This window comes from Chrysemys picta, chromosome 13 (assembly GCF_011386835.1).
Source record: "Chrysemys picta bellii isolate R12L10 chromosome 13, ASM1138683v2, whole genome shotgun sequence".
NCBI classification, from domain to species: Eukaryota; Metazoa; Chordata; order Testudines; family Emydidae; genus Chrysemys; species Chrysemys picta.
The window spans coordinates 36,470,265-36,492,446 of NC_088803.1; the positions used below are offsets into that span (position 1 = coordinate 36,470,265).

The 22,182-nt window shown below is 47.1% G+C and overlaps 1 protein-coding gene across 2 annotated transcripts in view; it reads left to right on the forward strand.

Moving 5' to 3' along the window:
* Positions 1–22,182, forward strand: part of JPH2 (junctophilin 2) — a 59,193-nt gene that overhangs the window by 18,987 nt on the left and 18,024 nt on the right. The window contains exon 3 of one of the 2 annotated variants that reach the window (XM_005304651.5): positions 21,288–21,406. The exons of the other annotated variant lie outside the window; for it this stretch is intronic. Coding sequence (XP_005304708.2) covers positions 21,288–21,406 — 119 coding nt within the window. The remainder of the gene's footprint in view (positions 1–21,287; positions 21,407–22,182) is intronic. 2 annotated transcript variants of the gene reach the window in all.

Consider the following 22,182-nt stretch of genomic DNA (forward strand, 5'->3'; position numbering starts at 1 on the left):
TTCCAGTCCTGGATCTGCCACACAGCTTTGCCAGTGTATCTTGTTCAAGACCTACAGCAGCCAGTCTAATGAGCAGAGACTCTCAGTTAAGCCCAGTTAATGTGTTTGTGATGTTGCCAAGTGTCAAGTGCAAACTAGATTGACCGTCATGCTGGCTTGCAACCCAGATGTTTGGTGTGGTGTGGCACAGCATGAATTCACTAACTGCTGTGCACCAACCGGCCCTCTTCATTCATCAGTTACCCTAGTTTGGGGGGCTCGTTAAGTGAAAATGTATAATGCAGTGCGGGTAATGTGGCTAAGGAAAGATGACAAATGGGGTCTTGAGATAGCACATGGGAAGTTATTTATCAATTACCAGTGTAGAACTGTTGGCTACAGGACAAGCATCATGTTAGGGGGAGTGAAAAGAAAATTTCTTGTAGAGGCAAATGACCAGGTTATATAAACTAAGAAGGCATGGGCCTACATGGCAAGAAGCTGTATTGGGATGTTTCATTCAAGTGGGACTCACAGTGCCAGGGAATGTTGCCCATTCAAAGAGTGGCCTTTGATTTTCCCTTCTTTGTTCTGTGCGTATGTTCCCCCGTGAACTGGCAGAGCGAGATCCTCTGCATGGGGCATAGTACTAAGGCGAGAGAAATAACTATGGTACACATGCATCTAAGGCCAGTATTTCAGTTTGGGGTGACCCTAGTGAAAGGTGCTCTCCAGGCTGCTAGGTTGCAATTGGAAATCTGCCCTCCCCTTAGGCCAGCCCAAGATTTGTTGAGTCTGTGCAGTAGAGGCCCCAAATACATGAGACCTCGAGCAGCTGCTGACAGAGCTTATGTGTCAGGCTGGCATTCTGCTTCCCTGAGAAGCTCCTGTGGTTTCTGGTCAGCAGAAAGAACTCAGAGCTACTGAGAGTTGTGCAATTAGGAAGGCTGGTGTCTGTGCAGTTACCTGACGGCATCTGTGCTAGAATGCAGGCTATGTGCTAACTGGTCAAGCAGAGGGTAAGCGATCCCTTCGAAAACAGGCAGCTGAGGGACAGCTTTCATCTCCTTAAAAATAAAAACCCAAGATGAGGCACAGAGCCTGGCTGCTTTTTGAGGACTGGAGCCTGGATCTGGATAAGACTTGAGTGATTCGGCTTGGTTGGTTTGCTGGGGGTCTGAGACCCCCTCAAGTCATTAGCTACAAAGCAGTCCTTACAGTTGCTAAGGAGAGTGAATTTCCTTCTTTGCCTAAGAAGGCTTTTAAAAGGGCCAAGATCTACAATGAAAATTCAGCAACCCCTTCTCGCTCTGGGTCACGCTCAGCTCTCCGTGACCCCATCAAGTCTCTGCAATTTGGCATTTGTGCCAAATGAAATCCTAGCACTTCTTAGCCAACTGGAATGAAAGCAGCGTTTTTTAAAGGGACACTTCCATGTGTTCTGTAAATGTGTACATTGTAGCTTTGGCCCTGTCTTTTGAACACCTTGAAAGTTGTATATCGTGTTAACAAATATCCTCCAGAATATAGCTGTCATGTGACATATAGTATTTATTATCACCAGGAAAGCCAGATATGCGACAGCAGGAAGAAATCACTGCCACACTTTACTGATTTATCTATAGGTGCCTCACATGGAGGTATCTAAGCACCAGGATTTTTTACTGGAGACCAACACAAATCAAAATTAGCACAGCTTTATGTTTGGGCTATACAACATCTAAAATCAGTAGGGTATCTACTATTTGACCATACATCTTTCCACGGCTTTATAACATAGATTCAAAGTGCTTCCACATTGTCCTTTTAATACATAATGGAAAAACTCTCAAGAATACACTGAAATAATTTAAGGAGAGGCCAGGCAGTGTATAAATAGCATAACAGAAATGGGATGAAGTTGCGGGTACCGGAAAACACTCTGGGATTTTCTTTCCCAAAGCCTGGCCTCAATTAAAATTGTGTGTGAGATTCTCTTCTTGCCAGTTAAATGGTTTACTCCAAGGTTTTGAATTGTAAATAGCCTTGCTGTCTGTGTTCTGTGGGGCACTTCTGAGCTCTCCCTTCACTTGTTTGCTGAGATGTGAACTGAAACTCTCATATCAGTTTTCTGAACTATTCTGCCTGTTCACTTTCTTAAGCAATGTTACTTATATCTCCAAGTGCTCAGCCTTTCAAACTTACATTACCTAGGCAGGAATGAGCGTCTCCTTAGGGGACCGTCGTGTATGGTGTAAATGACGTACTGAAAGCACTGGAGTCAGCAGAGAGTCCCTGACTAAATAAGGGAATGCACAGCAATGGTTTATCAGAGCTACAGGAGAATGCAACAGCTGACAGCCAAGGCCTGTGACTCTTAGCTAATAAAACTTGAGCCAACTCAGGTGGACCTTAGCTTCATGGTTCCAGTAATAAAATACTTGGATGTGGCTTGAGAAAGTTTTGACCGTTCAAGAGCCATCATCCATTCTGTTCTGGGGTATTTGAAAGGGTTACACCAGCCACTAGAGAAATCAAACAGCAAAAGGAATGGCTCACAGCCTTTCACAAAGTAACTCCATACATAATGTTCAAAGAGCTGGACCTCACCTGTGATGTTTGGAGCCAAACTGACGCCTAGTCCTGGAGTATAGACTTCCAGTTCAGTCTATGATATAGGCAGGTGCTAACTGCAAAGTTTGTATCTGTATGTAAACTTCCCCAAAGTTGGGGAGCGTGTGGATCTGGGAGGTTCAGTATTGCCAGCCCCAAGCATTCAAAATTTACTAGTTGGGCCTCAGTATTGTGAATTTGGCTTTAAAATAAAGAGATTTTTAATAACAGTACATTTGGGGTTCATTTTCTTTCCCTTCTGGTTTGTGGGTGTTCAGCGTGCAATCCGGTCATGGTGTAAGCTCTTCTCCACAACCATGAAGGGTAGAAACATACTTTTTTAGGATTATATTGATGACAGCTAAGTATTCACATAGTTATGTATTCACAGAGCTGCCTGAGCTGAGGCTTTGAGAAAAAAACCAAACCTTGTGAGTCTAATAATAAAATTGCAAGAGTTGGCAATGCTGGAGTGTAGTTCTGGCCCATCAGTACTAGGGAGGTTTCCCCAAGTTTAGACAAGGCTCTGGGCCCTTCTGCATTGTTCTGATTTTTGTGGCCTTTAATGCTCACTCCCGGCTTGGGTACCACATAGTGGATGTGTAATGAATAGAATTGCGGTCTATCCATGTAACAAGCAGACAATATGGAGGAACTAAAGTGAGCCTGCTTACTAAGCACAGAATCCCGTGCTGAGTTCTACATGGGACATTTGATATAATACTCCTCCCAGATAGGGGTGCAAGGGAGGCAGAATACTTGGGAACAGCATTTACGTAGTAACGTGATCAGACCCCTTAAAAAAAAAAAAAAAAGGAGTCGACCGAAATAAAGTTCTGTTGCCAGTTACGGTTCCGCAGTCAGTGCTCACCGGTCCCCGCTGCTCCCATGAGAGGAGACACAGGTCACATCACAGCACACGCTCTCATTCCAGCCCGTTTCCATAGTATGAGCAAAGAAGGCAGGAGGGAGAGATCATTCCCGGTCCTTTAGTTTGCTCCGTTGAAGAACCCTTCTCCTTGCCAAGTTGGGTTATGCACACTCCCCTCTAGAGCCCATTAAAGCTTCCCTGAGTATCCATCACTTGAAGCTTTACATTTTCTAAAAGATACCATCTAGCTCAACCAGAAATCATTGGGCTCGATGCAGGAATCACTGGGTGGAATTCTCTGGCCTGTGTTATGTAGGGAGGCCGGACTCGCTAATCATAATGGTCGCTTCTGGCTTTGAAGTCTATGAAGCAGTAAGAGGGGGAGTCACTCCAAGTCTGCAAAAGGCACCCCAAGCTCATGCTGGGCGGGGGAGTAAGTGACTGAACCATGGAGCCAAACTCAAATCCCACACGCAGCAGCATGTTCAGCCTCCACTAATCAGCCAGGTTGTCCACGCGTCCTTTGATCTGGAATCAAATGAACGAACATCTCACCTGCTCAGCAGACACAAACACATGGGAGTTACTGTACATATGGGCAGGGAGATGTGAACGTACCCATGACCCGCACGCCTGTACCCTGTGTGCTATGCCCCAGGACTCCGGGATCATGAATGCAGTGGTTAAGGGAAGCTGCTTAGGCTCTCTTTTCCGAGGGAGTGTATGTCTACGCGTCGAGCTAGGGGTGTTGTTTTCGGCTTGAGGAAACATACCTGTGCTAGTTGTGCTCAAGCAACAGCGCAAGGGGTGACAGAGGCTAGGTGCCCCAAGGACGATCCTGTCTGAGGCTCTAGGTATGTACTCAGGGCAGCTAACTGGTCTTGCTCCACGGCTACACTTTATTTTTAGGTAGGTCTCCTCACATTGGAAATTACACCTCCAGCTTGAAGTGTCAATGTACCATGAGGCAGCTCCCATACCATTAACATTCCATGTATTTGAAAAGGGTGTGACACTAAATAAAGCCTGTTAATTCATCATAAAGTCAGATATCCCCAAACCACCTGCCTTTATTTTAGCACCAGCTGAAGTCAGGGGCCTTACTGCATTGGTTTGTGGCTTTTTATAGGCATGCTACAGCTGCACTGGCCCCAGAAATGTTTGTTTCTCTCACATGAAGCAGAATGAGGAATGCTCTTCCTTTTCCAGCCCTGCACTGTGCATGACACTGTTTGTCTCCATGAGCTGGGCTGCTTAGCACACATGATCCTATATGTGCCGTTTGCCGGTGCAAACTCAAGCGCTACGCATACAAAGGAGGGCGCACAAGCAGAACAGGGAGGCTTGCTGAACATGTGGGCTTCAACAGTCAAGCTGCCAATTTTGGTTGGACATATTCCTGGAGGTTTCATCACATGACATACTCTTTAATTAAAAATTAATCTTTCATTCCTGCAGACTCCAGGATTGTCCTGGAGGGTTGGCAACCCCATTCCACAGCCATAACATTCAGCTTATTGACCCATCACCAGCCTCCTATGACATATGGCCTGAGGGAGCCTTTGGCTGGGGAATCACTGACAAGAGAGACCTCAGGGGCTTTCACAGAATCTACTGCCTGCACCGCAGTGGGTTATTGTAGTTCACTGTGTCTATTTTGGAGAAAGAGAGCACTTCCACGCTCCTGTTTGCTTTCCTTGCCTCAGAGTCTCACGTACCATAACTTCCTTTCCAGGCTGACTCATGTATGCACATAAAATGGGTCTGTCTGCAAAACATGAGGAAAGTCCATTAGCCTGCTAGCATGGATGGAGCCTGGTGCCAAGCACGGGAACGCCTAGAGGAATCCGCTCATTGGTTTGGTCACTAGAGCTGGGAAACAAGAATGGCTGCGGTGGTCATGGGTGGAGTAGCCAGGCCACCTTGCATGTTTTGACATAGATGAATGTGATCTGATGAGCTCTGATGTGTATTGAAGAAACATTTTCCACCACTTCCTTGACAGCTATCTATAGTAATTGGTCCCTTCTTTAGAGAGCTCAGCAGAGAGGCCAAGCACTGAATAGGCCAGGGAGACTCCGCTCCTTTCTCACCCTTAGAGGTTGTTCCTCCAGGCCAGGGATGAAGAGCACTTGGTGGGGAGCAGTGCAGGGGAAGCCTGTCCTGTCACTGCCTGTGCCAGACCTGGCCTTGAGACACATTGGTCTGTAGTTCTTAGCTCTCGGGGAGTGGGGGGGATGGTACAGACACACACATGGACCGTGTGGTCTGAAATTTTCTGCTGCCGCTGGGACATTAGCCGTGTTGGCTGGGGTGGGTGCAGTCCTTCCCTCTCGTGTGTGATGGCTGCAGAAAGCTCCTGCCTCTGTTTTTCCAGGCTGTTGTGTTGTTGAATGGATGTGAATGTCACACTCTCTGCTGAGGTCAATCTTGCTGGCATCGGGACAGCGCAGGCTGCATTGCTAGGCAGTACGTGCTGCTGGCCTGCTTTTCTCGGGTGCTTCCTCTCACGTCTACCTTTTCTATCTCCCCGCCCTGAAGTGACATTTCTCCTAGAGTTTGCGCCACTGTTTGCCTCAAATCTACTTGGAAAAAGAATATGCAAGGCCATCGTGAGTTAAAGTTTGGCTGCATCATTTGGGATTACTAGAGAAGGAGGAATATTTCAACAGGATCTGTTGAGCTCCCTACCCAATTCTACTCCCCCAAAGTGGCAGATCAGCAATCTAGTGGCCCTTATCACACAGTTCGTGTCCTGGAGCTACTCAGCTGGTCACTTGAGCTTCATGAGCCTGAATTATAGGGGCTGGTTTGGGCTTTTCTTTTTTTTTTTAACCAAAGAGTGTGGCCCTCCACCTAGCCAAGAACCCCAGGGAAACAATTCGTGTGTTTGCAGAGACGGCACAGGGCAGTTGTCGCTACAAAAATGCTGGAAGTTAAATCAGAAGAAGGTTGTATTTCTTAAAGAAAAAATTACAAGAAATACTTTGGTATTCTTCAGTACGGCTCCCAGACACCAATACTGAGCCCTTATAAAATGCTCCGTGTGTGTCAAAGCACTGTAGAAACTTCAACTGCTCTCTCCTCACTGTGAAGGAAGCGTCAGTATCCCTGGGGAGACTGAGCCCACAGGTGTCAGAGGAATTCAGTGTCAAAGATGAGATTAGAAGTCGGCAGTGTTTGTGAGTGCAGTTTCCTAGTCATTACCGAAGGGTTCTTCAGTACAGCTCTGAAGAAGGGCAGAATATTTTAGTCAGGTTACAGTAATGTCTGCTTCTTTCTTTTGAATGGGTTTTGTAAGGAGGGTCTGAGAGACCATCATGGATTTCTAGTCTCCTTTTTGAATCTCGCTTGCATTGATAAGGATGAAGAGTTTAAAGGTATTGAGGCACCAATAGATGTAGATAGGTGCCCAGTGGGATTTTCTAAAGCACCTAGGTGCCTAATTCCCATTGAAATTTATGGGAGTTGGGCACCTAGGCACTGTTGTAAATCCCACCAGATGCCTGTCTGTATCTTTAGGCATCTCAATGCCTTTCACATTGGCCATAAGGGACTGCAGTGTTTCTGGAAGGTGCCAGTTGCTCTCAGATAGTTGAGCTAGCTATGATCTCGCCTGTAGAATGCCTTTGATTCAGGGCTGGAAGGAAGGATGGCTGCATGACACTAACTCCCTTCCGTGTGTGTGGTAAATGATGCCGCAGGGAACCTGGTGAATGGCGAGCAGACCCTTTAAGGAAATCACATTCACCTGGTTTGTGGACTCTGCAGGCTCATATAAGCTTCAGCTGGTGCACTAGTACTGTTTGTGCAGAAAGTAGGTTTGCTGGGGGGTTACTGTTGTGTTTGCTGCTATTCTACACCACTAGCTTAAGCTGACCTTATGCAGGTTCTCTAACGTGGGCAGGGGGTGAACATTACACATCTGACTGTAGCTGAAGGGGATTTTGTTCCTTGCAGTTTGGCTGGGTGACATTTTGCCATTGGTGCAGCTAAAGCTCTTTCCCTTTGTGTTAACAGTTTCTGAGTGCTCATCCCAGGGCTCCCAGACTTTGCCTCTCTGGTGCCTAATGAGCACGGTCCTGACACCCAGTGTGTGGGGTTCATTGGTCTTGGTGGCAGTAGTAAATATTCATAGGAGAACTTTAATGTTCTGGGTGGACTGGGAGGGAAGCTGAGGTCTCCAGGCTCCTCTGATTTCAGACATTTGACATGGGTGGGTGTGTTCTGAAAGGGAGACCCTGTGTTGTATCTTCCCATCCCTTCCCTTCTCTGTTCTATCTGGGCTCTTCAACTGGGCCCATCAATGCCACACAGATGAGATTTCCCCCTGCTCCTCTCAATAGTAACAGTTGGGTAGCACAGTTAGTGGCTAGAACAAATCCTTCTCTAAAAGGGACTAGATCCCCAAGGCATTTAGCTTACCTCCCTTAATCACCATTGTAGCCCAGGGCCTGTAGAACCATTTCCACTGAATCCCTTGTAGTCTACTGCAGGCTCATCATTTCAGTGAGGCTTCTCCTCCAACTGGGTTCTCATAGAGGTCATCCTGGAATGACACTACTTCTTTTTTAGTACTAAGGAAATGGAATAACAAAAAGTCCTTGCTGCTCTCACCTGTTCTCCTTTTCCTTTGGTAGCCTAGCAGAGAAGTGAGATTCCCTTTGGTTATTTTCACAGATAGTTATTCTGGGAATAAAAGGGTAGAATTTGGGTTAACCTAACCATTCTTTCCAATGCACCTATGCTGTGAGCAGGACATATGGTCTTGGGGTTAGGGTACAGGATTGGGGGTCAGGAGAACTGGGTTCTACTGATCGGTCTGCTGCATACTTCCTGTGTGCCTCAGTTTTCCCATGTGTAAAATGGGGCTGATAATACAGGGGTTGTATTAATGTTTGATGTGTGAGAAGATACTATAGTTATGAACACCAGAGAAATGCATGTAAATAAGACACTTGTTACAAATTGCCCTTTTCAGATCTTCCCTAGAACTGAGTTTTCATCTAAAACACAGACTAGCCGCTGCTTCTGTAGAATCAAAGCCACAGGTGTTGATATATTTTTGGCCTAGCACATTTTTAAACTGAGAAGGATTTCATCTTCCAAAGGCATTTGGACACAGCCCTGTCAGTTTTCCAGATCCCTCATCTCAAGGGGAAAAATACAGGAAAATCCAAATGCAGCTTCGCTCTGAAAAGTGACTGTAAAAATGTCAGCTTCTTGATCAACAGAACTGCTGTGTGTGTATGTAGAGCCAAAGCCACTGTGCTTCTGACAAACATGAGATTTTTCTTTTTTTATTTCAGTTAGCCCTGCTGAGCCTCCACACACAAGACAGGGAGCTGGATTCTAGTCTTTAATGTGCATCGTTAACAGAATTGTGTACTGAGTTTCAATCAGTGACACTTGGGAAAACCCACAAAAGACAATGGGGGGGGCAAGGTGTCACTGAGGGGCTATATTTACTGCACAACCTTTCTGACTGGTCGTGGTACTGTGAGGGAGATAACCCAGAACTGCATGAAATTCCACAGTCTGTGTTATGCAGGAGGTTGGACTAGACGATCATAATGGTCCCTTCTGGACTTAAAATCTGTGAATTTTGACCCTTGAGGCCAAAAGGGCTGGTAGAAAAATTTGTATCAAAGCTTATTTGCAATGAATAATTGCCCTTTTGCTTTAATGGAACATTTTTCACTGAAACTTTTTGAATTCCTATTTTTTCTGTTGGTTGGAAAATAGAAAAACCCATACTGAAAATATTTTGGTTTTTCACAGTTTTAGGCCAAAAATATTTTTGGTTTATGGTTGCCAAAAACTGAGCAATATGTGGGTTTTGTTTTTGATGAAAAATCAACATTTTCCTCAGGCAAAAATACCCATTCCTGATTAGCTCTTGAGCCCAAGTAGTTTGCAGGGCTGTCAGTGAGAAAAACATACCTTTACTAATAAATGCAACATATTTAATCTTGGTACCACTGATAAATTTGCTCCCTTCATCATTCATGGAATCTATATTTAGTCCTGTGACCCCACCTTTCTCCCTGAGTCAGACTGCACTTGAAATGAACAAAAGGAGACTGCGGGCAGGGTGTTCTCCATGTGGGATCCTTGATTTTGGAATTGATTTCCTCCACCCCCCTTCACACACGTGTGTGTGCACTTGGTATGGAATAGTCCACATTTGTCAACCTAAGGTGCATGCTGTTAGGCCCAAATGCATCCCAGGGAGGGAGTGGGCTGAAGATTGGAAGAGCTTGATTGCTGTGACTTCGGTCAAGGGGGTTTGCTTTATTGTCTTTGATGTATTTGTCGGTGGAATGCATCATCCAGTTTGATCTTACTGTGAAAGATAATTATAAAAGGGGTGTCCAGAGCATGAGATGAGCATCTTTTTATATAATTTATCAATCTAAATCACTAGCGTTTGCAGTGATTGTTCACAGCATGAGGGCAGTGTGCCTTGGCGTATTACTGTGGGGCTGATCGCAGGCACTGGGCTGCACAGACTGATTTGTTATCATAGGGTTGCTGGGCTGTGCACTCTGATTGGAAGAAGTTATATACTCATGCTAATAGGCAAAGCAGCAGACAAAAGCCTGAGAGCAGGCCAAGAAATCGGGCGAAAGGAAGTGCAGCAGCTAATAGTGAGAGATTGAATCTACCCTTCTGTCTGCAGAGAACTGCACTGACTTTGTCATGACATACTTTCCAGCCAGGTTGGAGGGTGAATGGAAAAGCTTTTCACCAGCTGAAACTCTAGTTCAGGGCTCTGTGTTCTTCCTGGAGCAGGAGATGACAGCAGTAAGAGTTAAAGCATTTGTTACATTCCTTACACTGATATCTCTGAGGCCCTCCACTCTTGCAGGGCAAACAAGGCCCATGTAGTTGTTTAATACAGCCGGCTTTATCTCTGATATGTGTGGTGTATGGAGCCTGCAAGTCCCTGTAGGCAGCGTTCCATCCTGAGCTGCCTCTGGGCATTGCATGTTGGGGCCTGCAATCTGCATTAGCGGCATCTCTATATGTAGGGTTACCATATTTAGTGCCTCCAAAAGGAGGACACTTTAAAGGGGCCCCAGCCCCGCCCCAACCCCGCCCCCTCCCCAAAGTCTCCGCCCCCTCCCCTGCTTCCCGCGAACATTTGAGTCGCGGGAAGCCTGAAGCAGGTAAGGGGGTGTGTGTGTGTGAGGGGGTGTGGGTGGGTGTGTGTGTGTGAGGGTGTGTGTGTGTGTGTGTGTGGGGGGGGGAGGAGGCGCGGCCCACCCCCGGCACCGCAGGTCCCCAGCCCGTCCCCCGAGCCCCCGGCCCGGCCCGGCACCGCCGGCCGAGCTCCCGGCCCGGCACCCGGCCCCCCCGAGCACCGCCGGCACCCGGCCCGGCACCCGGCACACGAGCCGCCGGCCGAGCCCCCCGGCCCGGCCCGGCACCGGGCCCCCCCGAGCACCGCCGGCACCCGGCCCGGCACCCGAGCCGCCGGCCGAGCCCCCCGGCCCGGTCCGGCACCGGGCCCCCCCAGCACCGCCGGCTGAGCCGCCCGGCCCCGGCCCCCCCCCGGCCCCGCCGGCCGAGCCGCCCGGCCCCGGGCCCCCCCCCGAGCACCGCCGGCCGAGCCGCCCGGCCCCGGGCCCCCCCCCCGAGCACCGCCGGCCGAGCCGCCCGGCCCCGGGCCCCCCCCCGAGCACCGCCGGCCGAGCCCCCGGCCCGGCACCCGAGCCGCCGGCCGAGCCGCCCGGCCCCGGGCCCCCCCGAGCACCGCCAGCCGAGCCCCCGGCCCGGCACCGCCGGCCAGGCCCCCGAGCCCCCGGCCAGATGTCCGATTTTCCCGGACATGTCCGGCTTTTTGGGATTTCCCCCCGGACGGGGATTTGGAGTCCAAAAAGCCGGACATGTCCGGGAAAATCCGGACGTATGGTAACCCTACTATATGAAAGAGAACGGCAGCTGACTCCCAGACAGTTGCTCATGTTGGCCCCTCATCTGGGTCAATAGCTGCCCGAGCTGCGGCATTAAAGAACATGGTATATTAATGAAGCAGCAAGAAAGCAATACTGAGAATTAGAAAACCTTAGAATGTTTAGCTAACCAGTTTCCCTTGCTCAGAATGGGGATCCTTTGGTAGACGCCTTGATGAAGATAGCTGCCGACTCGTCTGCTGTAAGATTAATATCGCTTAAACTGTTCTGTGAGGAAGTATCATTCACTGAAGGATACAAATGGCTTTGAGCTATTTAGGGCTGAGGATAACATTTCAGTATTTTAAAAATTCGCCAGGTAATCATAAAGACTAATGCTCGCTGAGCGTGTTAAATTTCAGTGAACTTTGACAACAATTCCTTGCTCCTAAAGCATTCCCTAAAAAAACAATGCTTTTTTTCCAAAACAAGATGGTCTGGGCATTACCCTTTATGCCAGAAGGAAGGAGAGAAGGTACTGTTTAGCTAGCATAGGTATTTACACAGTGCCAATCACTTCAGTAGCTGAGTGCTGGTACCACTGAGTGAAAATCCCAGTGCATCTCACAAATGGGTTGTTTGAGAAATGATATTGGAAATCGAAGTAATTTCAAGGTTATTACGTTTTATCTTTTTTTAAAATACAGTGACATGCTGTAGAACAGTAAGTCTATTTCCTGCATTAAGTAGTTGCTAGATTGTATTGTATTTACTACTTACACAGCACCCTTGGTGTGCATGAGCATTAACAACTATCAGCAAAAACCCTGCCCTAAGGAGTTTACAGTCTAAATTGGATGGATATGAAACACACAAGGTTGATATGCAAAGGATGAGCGGATAGTGAGGCTGCCATCTAGCCCAGTGGTTCCCAAACTAGGGGCGCACTTGTTCAGGGTAAGCCCCTGGCGGGCCGGGCCGGTTTGTTTACCTGCCGTGTCTGCAGGTTTGGCCGATCGCAGCTCCCAGTGGCCACAGTTCGCCACTCCTGGCCAATGGGGGCTGCAGGAAGTAGTGGCCAGCACGTCCCTCAGCCCACGCCGCTTCCTGTAGCTCCCATTGTCCTGGGAAGGACAAAATGCAATAGACTTGATATTTGAAATATACAATCTCTTTCCCGCCCCTATACACTACTACTGCAATGTACCAAATATGGCATTTATTGATTAAATGGACAGCAGCCATCAAGACCCAGACTTTTAGAAGAGATAAGTTTATGGAGGGGATCGTATGATGGGATAGCCTAATTTTGGCAATGAATTGATCTTTGGTTATTAGCAGGTAAATATGCGCAATGGTCTGTGATGGGATGTTAGATGGGGTAGGATCTGAGTTACTACAGAGAATTCTTTCCTGGGTGTCTGGCTGGTGAGTCTTGCCCACATGCTCAGGGTTCAGCTGATCGCCATATTTGGGGTCGGAAAGGAATTTTCCTCCAGGGCAGATTGGCAGAGGCCCTGGAGGTTTTTCGCCTTCTTCTGCAGCGTGGGGCACAGGTCACTTGCTGGAGGATTCTCTGCACCTTGAGGTCTTTAAACCTCGATTTGAGGACTTCAGTAACTCAGGCATAGGTTAGGGGTTTGTTACAGGAGTGGGTGGGTGAGATTCTGTGGCCTGCCTTGTGCAGGAGGTCAGACTAGATGATCATAATGGTCCCTTCTGACCTTAAAATCTATGAGTCTATGAGTTAGATTTGCACTTTGCAGGTGAAGTTAGAGTGATTGTACATGCAAAATCAGGTACTTGCACACTCAAAATGAACATAATCAGCCATTTGTATATACAGTTATCGAGTTTGGACTTGCAAGTGCAGCAATTGTGCATTCAGTTAGATGTGCAATTCTATCTTCATTTTGCACATCCAACTTTTCTGAAAACCAAAGGCCAACAAACATGTTACATGCATGATATGTAGGGTTATCTGACCTGTCAAATTAATGCATGTAATATACAGGCATTCATATTATTATTTGTATTACGGTAGCACTTAGGAATCCCAGAGAGGACCAGGGCCCCATTGTGCTAGGCACCATACAAACTAGTAAGAAGACAGTCCTGCCCCAGAGAGCTTACGAGACAGGACACAACAAGCTGATGAAACAAACGGGGTAGGTGTGCGTCGAGAATAGACTGTAACAATAGAACAAACAGGGTTGATCAGAGAAGCCAAGTTGCCTTTCATTAACATGTTAATTAGTGAAAATTCATGTCACATTTTTGAACCAGTGATATTTGGAATGATCAGGGAAAAGGGGCTCAGTTAGTCATTCCTGATGGAGGTCTCTGAATCAGTCTGATAAGGCAAAACACTGAGTGGTAAGAGCTGTGCTGAATGGGGCTGTACTTCCTGTACCATGCACAGAATAACTCTCCCTACCGAACGTGAAATAGTTGGGGCAGGCATCTGAGTTATTCCACTATTTCTGGCTACAAGGTCAACTCAGCACCTGTAGGTTGTAAGTGGCTCTCGGGCTGTCTCTGGCATTTGCAGTATGCTCTACTCATTCTAATCTCATCTACAGTCCAACGAAATGTGGATGCGCAAAACACAAGAACAGTCCAAGAAGACAGGTTTATTGGCTTGGCTTATGGGCTCACCTGTTAGTGATCGGGCTCAACTTCAGCTCCGATACCCTCAGAGGATTTTAGTAGCAATCAGAGGAATGGATTGGGCAGCAGCTCTACTGGGAGTCAGCCAGAAAAGAGAGGAATGGTGCTGTATCCCTGCGCTTGTACAAGAACTATTACAGCATTAGAGCTTTTCTACTCTCTCAAATGGAGTGCTAGCTAAATCTCAAGCCATGCTGGTGGCTCAAGAGCAGCAAAAAGCATCACCATACAGGAAAGAGTGATTCTAGATCAATAGTAGGATGCCAGCTCCCCAAAGCACCAGAAAGGGGGACTAAAATACAGGGCAGTGCACTCCAGAGGCAATGGGCAGTGTGCAGCATACATCACATGCACATCTCCTCCTGACCTCTGCTTTAGACGAGTGCTCCCCTTCCAAAGAATTCATGCAAGCTATTTTTAACTGTGCCGACTGGGAAGCTGAAATTAGGAAGAGAACTTCTCCACTGCTACAACCTGAAGTCTGTGCTCCCTAATATGTAGGTTGCTGCTGGCTGTCCCCAGGGGCGCATTCCTAGATCACTGCCTTCCTAGTTGGGACAGAGAGTTCTGTCATGATTTTTAAGGAGTCCTTTCCTTCCTTTCCATTTACTCAAAAAGAACAGGAGTACTTGTGGCACCTTAGAGACTAACAAATTTATTAGAGCATAAGCTTTCGTGGGCTACAGCCCACTTCTTCGGATACAGACTAACACGGCTGCTACCCTGAAACCTTTCCATTTACTGTTACACATTAGATTTGGATTGTATATTGTGTAGTTCTGTTTTGAAGAAGAGCTATTGACTTCTGCATTGGTAAGTTTAGAGTGGAATTTTCAAAGGTGCCAGTCCCTGCAGCACCTTCCTTCCCACACAAATACTCTGCCCTGCTTGTCTGCCCCTTGAATTGCTCCCTGGTGTGGCACTAGATGTTTGCGTAGAGTTGGTAGAAAAACGTCACTTTTTTCAGGAAAAATTCACCCTGTTTTTGACCAGCTAAAGAGCTGGCTGAAAAAATTCAAATTTCTACATTTTTTTGCAAAAAGTGTTCCTGTTTTTTACCAGCTCTAGCCTTGGGAGAAATTGCTGCCTCTTAAGCACTTTGAGGTCTATAGCTGAAAAGCTACTTCTTTGTCCTCCTTCAAATCCCTCCTTAAAACTCTCCTTGGCTGTGATGCCTACAAAAAAATGTAGCAATGGTTAGGCGGCTGGTGTGCTGAGTCCATTGCCCATCATGCTGAGAGAGCAGTATTGTCTCGTTGTTTCCTGGTGCTTTCCCATCTGTCTCTCCACTTGTTGCCTCTTATCTTGTACCTAGATTGGAAGCTCTCTGGGACAGGGACCATCTTTTTGTTCTGTGTTTGTACAGCACCTAGCGTGATGGGGGCCTGGTCATGCCTGCGTCTCCCAGGTGTTATGGTAATACAAAGAATTCATAATTTCAGAAGGGCTCTGTAAGAGCTAGGTTTTGTTATTATTCAGAATCACTAACCAGCTTCTGACTGGCGAACAAACACTCTGATTGCATGCCTGTTTCTATCCTAGTGAATACAAGGTCCTCTGCTGTAGAGTTGTGCCTTTTCTCCCCACCCCACCCACCAGTCCAGCATGTAAATAAATCCTTAGCGGTCCCCCTCAGATGGTAATGAACAGTGGCAATCTCCACTCATACCTTCCTGACCACCACAGTCCCAGTATCACCTGGCTATGAGCACGCGGTCGGTGGAAGCTGAATGCAATATATTTATCTCCAAAGCCCATCAAGGTCTGCAAAACCCAGGCACTAATCCCAGAACCTGTGCTATAATAAATTATCTAAATCATGGTAGCCCACAAGTCCAGGGAGCCAGCATCTTAAGGTGGGAGCAGGGTCCTGATGTCTGTGTGGGGTAATCAGACACTGAAGCGGTGGACAAAAGCCCGTGGGGAAGAGAGCTTGTTTGAGTTGCATAGGCACAGGTTTGAGAGCTGACTCAGCTGCTCAGGCTCCCAGCGCCTGGCAGATCATAGACTCATAGTCTCGACACATGATGCAAGTAAGGTGCCAGTTTCTAAGCAGTAGCTCCAGAGCATGCTGCCGCTGTTGTAGCCCTAGGCCCCAAGCTCATGGTGTTAGAAGAATTGCAGGAAAATGCTACATCAGTGGGAGTGAGGCAAAGGCCAGCCTCGCAAAGCGAGGGGAATCAGCCACCAGCATAACAATATCTCTTATTTACGCAGCACCTGGAGGACCCCAAACTCAGACTATGGGAAGGGGGGGCAGATCACCAATTACAGTGGTGAGAATCCAGATTCGCTCCACCGTCTGCAATAACTGAGGTCAGGATTGGCCCCGCCCACATCCCAGTGAGGCGACTACAGTCTGCTGAGCTACAGACCTGCTGCCCTTTCAGTTGGGTAGTGTGCTCTCCTTCTCTTCCAGACCTGAACTCCTGTGCAGTTCCCCTCGAGGAAGTAGCTAGGCTCTGCTCTCACGCCAGTGTAACTCCGCAGTTGCTCCATTGACTTCAAAGGTGTTGCATCCGCTTATGCTAGGGTTAGGTCTGGATCGCCATCACCAGGCCCTGCAGCTTTCCTCATCCAAGCACTGAACTCAGCCCAGCCGTGCTCAGCTTGGGAGGACTGACAGGATCATTGCACCAGGTCACGTGGTTCAGGCTGCCTTTACTGTACTGTTCTTGCCTGGCCTGGGTCTTGGCCTGTAGGAACTGTATTACTTCAGAGGAAGCATCACTAGAGCCCCACGCAGCAGCCTGATAAGCACGAGATACAGCAGCCTATTAGGAGGAGGGGAAGCCTCTGTGTACCAAACCGGGACTGCCACAGGATTAGCGTAATCAGGAGTTGTCTTGTCTGGTGTAACCCCCCCAGGCCATGCCGTAGCTGTGTTTCATCCTGGTGCATTAAGGAATGAGCTGGGGTATCTGCACTGGCTGTTGCTAACATGTTAGTGTGTGCATTCCTCACGCACCAGTGAGGAGGGAAGCCCACTTTCGGGTATCAACGTGGCACCAGGCGCCCACTAGAGAGCCGTATGCACCCGCTCCAAGTCCCTCACCATCCTCTGCTTGAATAGCTTGTTCTAATAACTGAGCCATGCAATGTCCCACTTGGGGTGTTTGTGCTGACCAAGGCTGAGTGAGACAGGAGCTCTGAAAGCTCTGACCTTCCACACCTCACCATAAATCAGTATGTGACATGACTGATGGCAACTATGTCTCAGGCCTTGTCAATTTGCAAACTCTAGAAAGGGAATAAGACAGTACCTCCTCACATGGCAAATCACTTCCTCTCTTTGCCCTTCAGGGAGAGACTGAGGTCATGTCTACACAGGGACATCCAGGAAAATAAATCTGAATGAACTAACAGTGTGAATTTGAGGTGGATTTGTTAAACTGCATTGAATTCCGGTGTGGATGCAGTTATTCAGAATGAAAGTGGCCTTAATTCGATTTAGCATAATTCACTTTGGAAGTGAATTAAACTAAACTGAATTAAGGCGACTTTAATTTTAAATGAGGGTGTTCACACAGGGTTTTTAATGCAGTTTAACTAATCCACTTCAAATTCAGATCTTTAGTTAATTTGGATTAATTATCCTCAATGTCCCTGTGTAGACAAGCCCTAATGCATCCAGAGCTGGTTCCTAGTTTTAGTTCCCTAAAAGTACATTCAAGTTAATCACCTAAGGGCGAGGCCCTACTATCATGTTAGCCCATACCGCAATATACTAAAGGCAAGCAGCCTGATGATAGGGAGGTGACCCTCCATCCAATTTAGCCCCCAGAATGGCAAGTTGAGGTGGCTGCAAATAGGAATGTGCCTGCCTGATGTCTCCCAGTCTGAGAATGTTTGTTTCTTATTCTATCATATGTCTCTTCCTTGGACATTCTGCTACTGAACATCCCAATACCCCATTCTTCACAAACCCTGGGCTTTGGTTTAGGAGCCAGATACCACAACAAGGGCTGGATTTGTGCAGCCCTTCCTAGCCATGGCAAGCACGTGCTCCCACAAGTGGTCCCACTGGACCAGAGTCTCTGCTCTGCTCCAGCCTCTTCATGCCACTCTACCAGCAATAAACCTAGCAGAGATGGCCTCTAGGGATCATGGTACCTCAGAATGGCTCTACACTGCCTCTCTCACAGCCCCCAGCATAGAGGGTGTGTTGGGGGAGGAAGGGGACGTGGCCACAGCATGAATATAAGTTAGGGTGGCCATGAGGCAGCTCTGACTTAAAACAAGGGCCAAGAGAAGCTCAGGAATGTGGAAGTTGCAATGGTGGCTTAAAACCCCTCTGTCCCTATGCTAGAGGAACAGAAGATCTGGCCCATCCTCTTCAATGGGACAACAAGGGAATGAGCGCTCACCAACACACACAAGGGTGGTCCATTCTAGCCCCAAGCATGCAACTTCAACCACTTCATCGATGGGGCAGACAACATCCTCAGATACTGTAGGACAAGTGCTGAGATTCCCACTCTAATTTAGTAGCTAAAGCCCGGGCTTCTTTCTCTGGATTGCCCCCTCCGGGATCCAAGTGCAAGAGCGGAACTGTTAGTGTTTGTCAAGCTGCACTCTTTCCCGGAGCATTGCTTTGGAGAGTTAAAAGGAGCACCTCTCTGCAAGGTGAAGGCTGCTTTCAGGCTCTGCGCTGAGCACTGTGAATCCACCCTGATTCCCCAGGCACGAAAAGCACATAAATATGTCACTAGGCCCTCCCCAGATTGTAGTGGAATTAATCACACTGATTATATGCTACCAAAAAAGGAGACACTTTCTCTGTTTACAGCTTCCCGTGATCTCCTGCATGCAGTCGAGGTTTAAAATTGCAGACTTCTGTCTCATCAGCTAGTGTCTCTGGATGTTTCAGGAGCTCTAATAATTTTGGACAGAAAAACAGTTTTCTACAATTTTTATCTGAGACAGCTCAGCTTACAAGCTAAGAAGGAAGATGATGGATAAATGTAAGCAATAGGATGACTCCTGTTTCCAACATAAAGGGAGATGATTCCAGATACAGGAATTCTGAAGCATAGGGGGGATGTATATTGTGGTCATTTGCATGTTAAGAGTCAGAATGCTCTTCTAGTTCACAGGTATTTTACAGCATTGCTGAGCATGAAGTTTTGGGAACATGCTAGCCATTTAATTCTTTTCCATAATCTTTGCAACCAAGAATCATGGAAGTTCTCTCGCTTTTCATCGTAAAGAAACTTGGGGGCAAAATTTGAGCAGCCTCTTTTATTGCACCAGCAATATTTGTGTGCGCCAACACCCTCCCCCCTCATGCATATATAAGTGAGGATTTGGTGAAAGAGAATTAATCTTGGTGTCCTGGCTAAATTGAAACTCTGGTGATTACATTCTATCTAAAATTCCCTTTGCAGAATACAGTATCTTTCCTCAGTTCCAGTTCTGAGATGTTGCTCTACCATTGTGTGCCATCAAACAGCATCTGTACTTCACCCCAAAGGGGTCTATGTATCAGTGTGGGGAAAAGGATCACTGCATGTCACTTAACTAGCTCACAGATTATTGCAAGGCTGAATTAATGCTTGTAATTAATAGTATTCATGTTTACACATACAGATCGATAATCATACATCTAACTGTCCTTATGCATACAAATACATGTGGTTTTGTATATGCACATTTACATATCCACGAATATGGATTGGTGTGATTCTGGAAGCTGCTGAAAATCTGGTCTTCATGACAGTGTTAGGAAAACAAGTATTCGTAGCCTTGGATGGAACAGGGTGGCTTGTGTGTGCACAGAATTGTTCTCTTCTGTTCTGAAGGCTCAATTTCATTGTTGAAGTCAGCTTCATACTTAGGGTGACCAGATGAGAGGAAGAAAATATTGGGACACATGGGAGGGAGGGGGTCACCGGCGAAGAAAAAAACAACAACAAAAACCGGAGTGCTGCCGGCGGAGCAAAAAAAAAAAAAAAAAACCTCACTGGAGTGTGAAATATTGGGACAAACACCTAAATATTGGGACAGTCCCGATTTTATCGGGACATCTGGTCACCCTATTCATACTAAACAGGCATCTTTGTTCCAAAGCTAGCTTAACTTCTCATGTGAAGATCATAGGGACCAAAATGCTAGGTATCTTAGCAATATCACAAACAGACAGATAACTTAGTTAGCCTTATGAAGCAAGCAGGAGATGTTTCTCTACAGGACTCAAGAAGCCAAGGTATGGAAGAGGAGACATCTGTGCCACCGCGGTGGTTTTCATATTACAAGGGCAGCTCTGGAGGTTGGTATGGATAGGGGAATCTGCCTGAAAGACTGAACTCTTGTTTCTTTTATGGTCACTTGAGAGGCACTCAGGACAGAACTTGCCAAACTTTGCCCACTGTTCCATGCTGGGATCTGCAGTTCCATAGCCTGCTCCTATTCAGGAAAGATGAAGTTTTCTGTGTACCACACTCGAGACTTTTGAGGCTGCAATTGGCCCTTAGGCCATAATGTTGTTGTCATGTACATTGTATAAGTGCCCAAACTGTGCAAGACACATATGAGGGCATGGTCCCTGCCCCAAGAACTTATAATTTTAAATACAAACAAACTGACAAAAGGTAGGGGAAAGGAGTGTTCCTTGGTGTTCCCTGGGTATGGAAATGGAATCCCATCCTACAGAATGCAAGGATGCCACATCTCGGAGGGAGCCTTTCCTTCCGTGTCCCACTACAGCAGGTGTAATTGGCTGGGGCACTCCTGCTCCAAGTCCCCAAGGTTGAAGGTGTCGAATCCATGCAATAGAGCTGTGACGTTTGTTAGCATAATTACTGGCTAATTAGGCACATTTGCAAGCACAGTTACCCTATTATGCACGTGGACACACACTATGCTTAAGCAGTTGTGCAACTAACTTATTTGCCAGTCTGTTCCGTTTTGCTTGGCTGTCCATAGGCTGTGGATTTTCATTTCCATTGGGTGGTTTCTGTTTGCTGGCAGCTGGGGTTAGCTTAATGCAGTGCTAGTTTGCCACCTGTCGATGGGTAATAATCATGTCTGTTTTTAACTACGTAATGGTGCCCAGGTTTATGGCAGTAGGGGTGGCAGGAAACATCCTAGGAAAATGACTAGTTGGCTGGTAAACTTTTCACTGCTCCTTCAGCCCACTTGTCAAAGGGATTATTGGGAAATGAGGTGCCAGATTTTTAATTCTTCAGTGTTCTTTGTGTAGCCAATGCCATGTGCTTGGGCCATGCTGATCATAGCTTCGGGAGATACTTAATGTCGTGATGGTGTTTTCTTCACAGGACCTCCCATGCCAAAGCCAAGGCAGATGGAGCTGAGCAAGCAGCTCAGGCAGCTAACAGTGAATCGAGCGTAGCCAGGACTATGGCCAGGGAACTGTCTCCAGACTTCTATCAGCCAGGTAAGCTGCGGGAGCAACTTCTACTGTGCCCCAATCAGCAGGGAGAGGGAGGGTGCAAGAGGTACCGAGGCTGAGAAGAGCAGAGGAGTGTTTTGCGATTTCCCAGAGGGTCGAACGCAGCCCATCGGTACAATGTGGACTGGCCAGTTTACTCAGTGATACTGACCCAAGACACTTTCCCAAAAGCTTTTTGCTCCCCAGGTCAGCAAGGGCTAGAAATGACTTAGAGGAAAAGAAGCAAATAAAGAATTAAAGAAATTGGTGCTCGCACCCCCCCCCCCCAATTCACCCCGCCCTTTCTATAGGTCTGGCTGCAGATTTGTCTGGGCCCCAATTGTGTTCCCATAACCCACTGCTTGTGCACTGGGTGTTGGAGCAGTTCATCGTATGCAGGCCTGCACTTTTGAAGAGCTTTACCTTGATTTTTGTTGGTCCAGCTTTGCCAGAGGAATTCATAGTTTCATGTGTCTCCACACTGGACAGGGGGTTGTCAGTTTTAGCTAGTTAATGCCTATAAAATGTGGTGAGAAAGTTACTACTGCAAAATATTATCATTCGTTACTATTTAATTTCTTCTCACGGATGCAGATTATTCTGTTAAGAAAATCCTTGGCAGGCTATTTCTTGAGATCGAGCAGTAGGGAGTTAATAGATGTGATGTTTACTACTAGAACCTGGTCATAAATGCCAGAAACTTTCCCGAACTACAGCCAACTGGAAATGAATTCTTCTTACGTTTTGTAAACCTGACTTCGTCAACTGAGGGAGCAGATCTA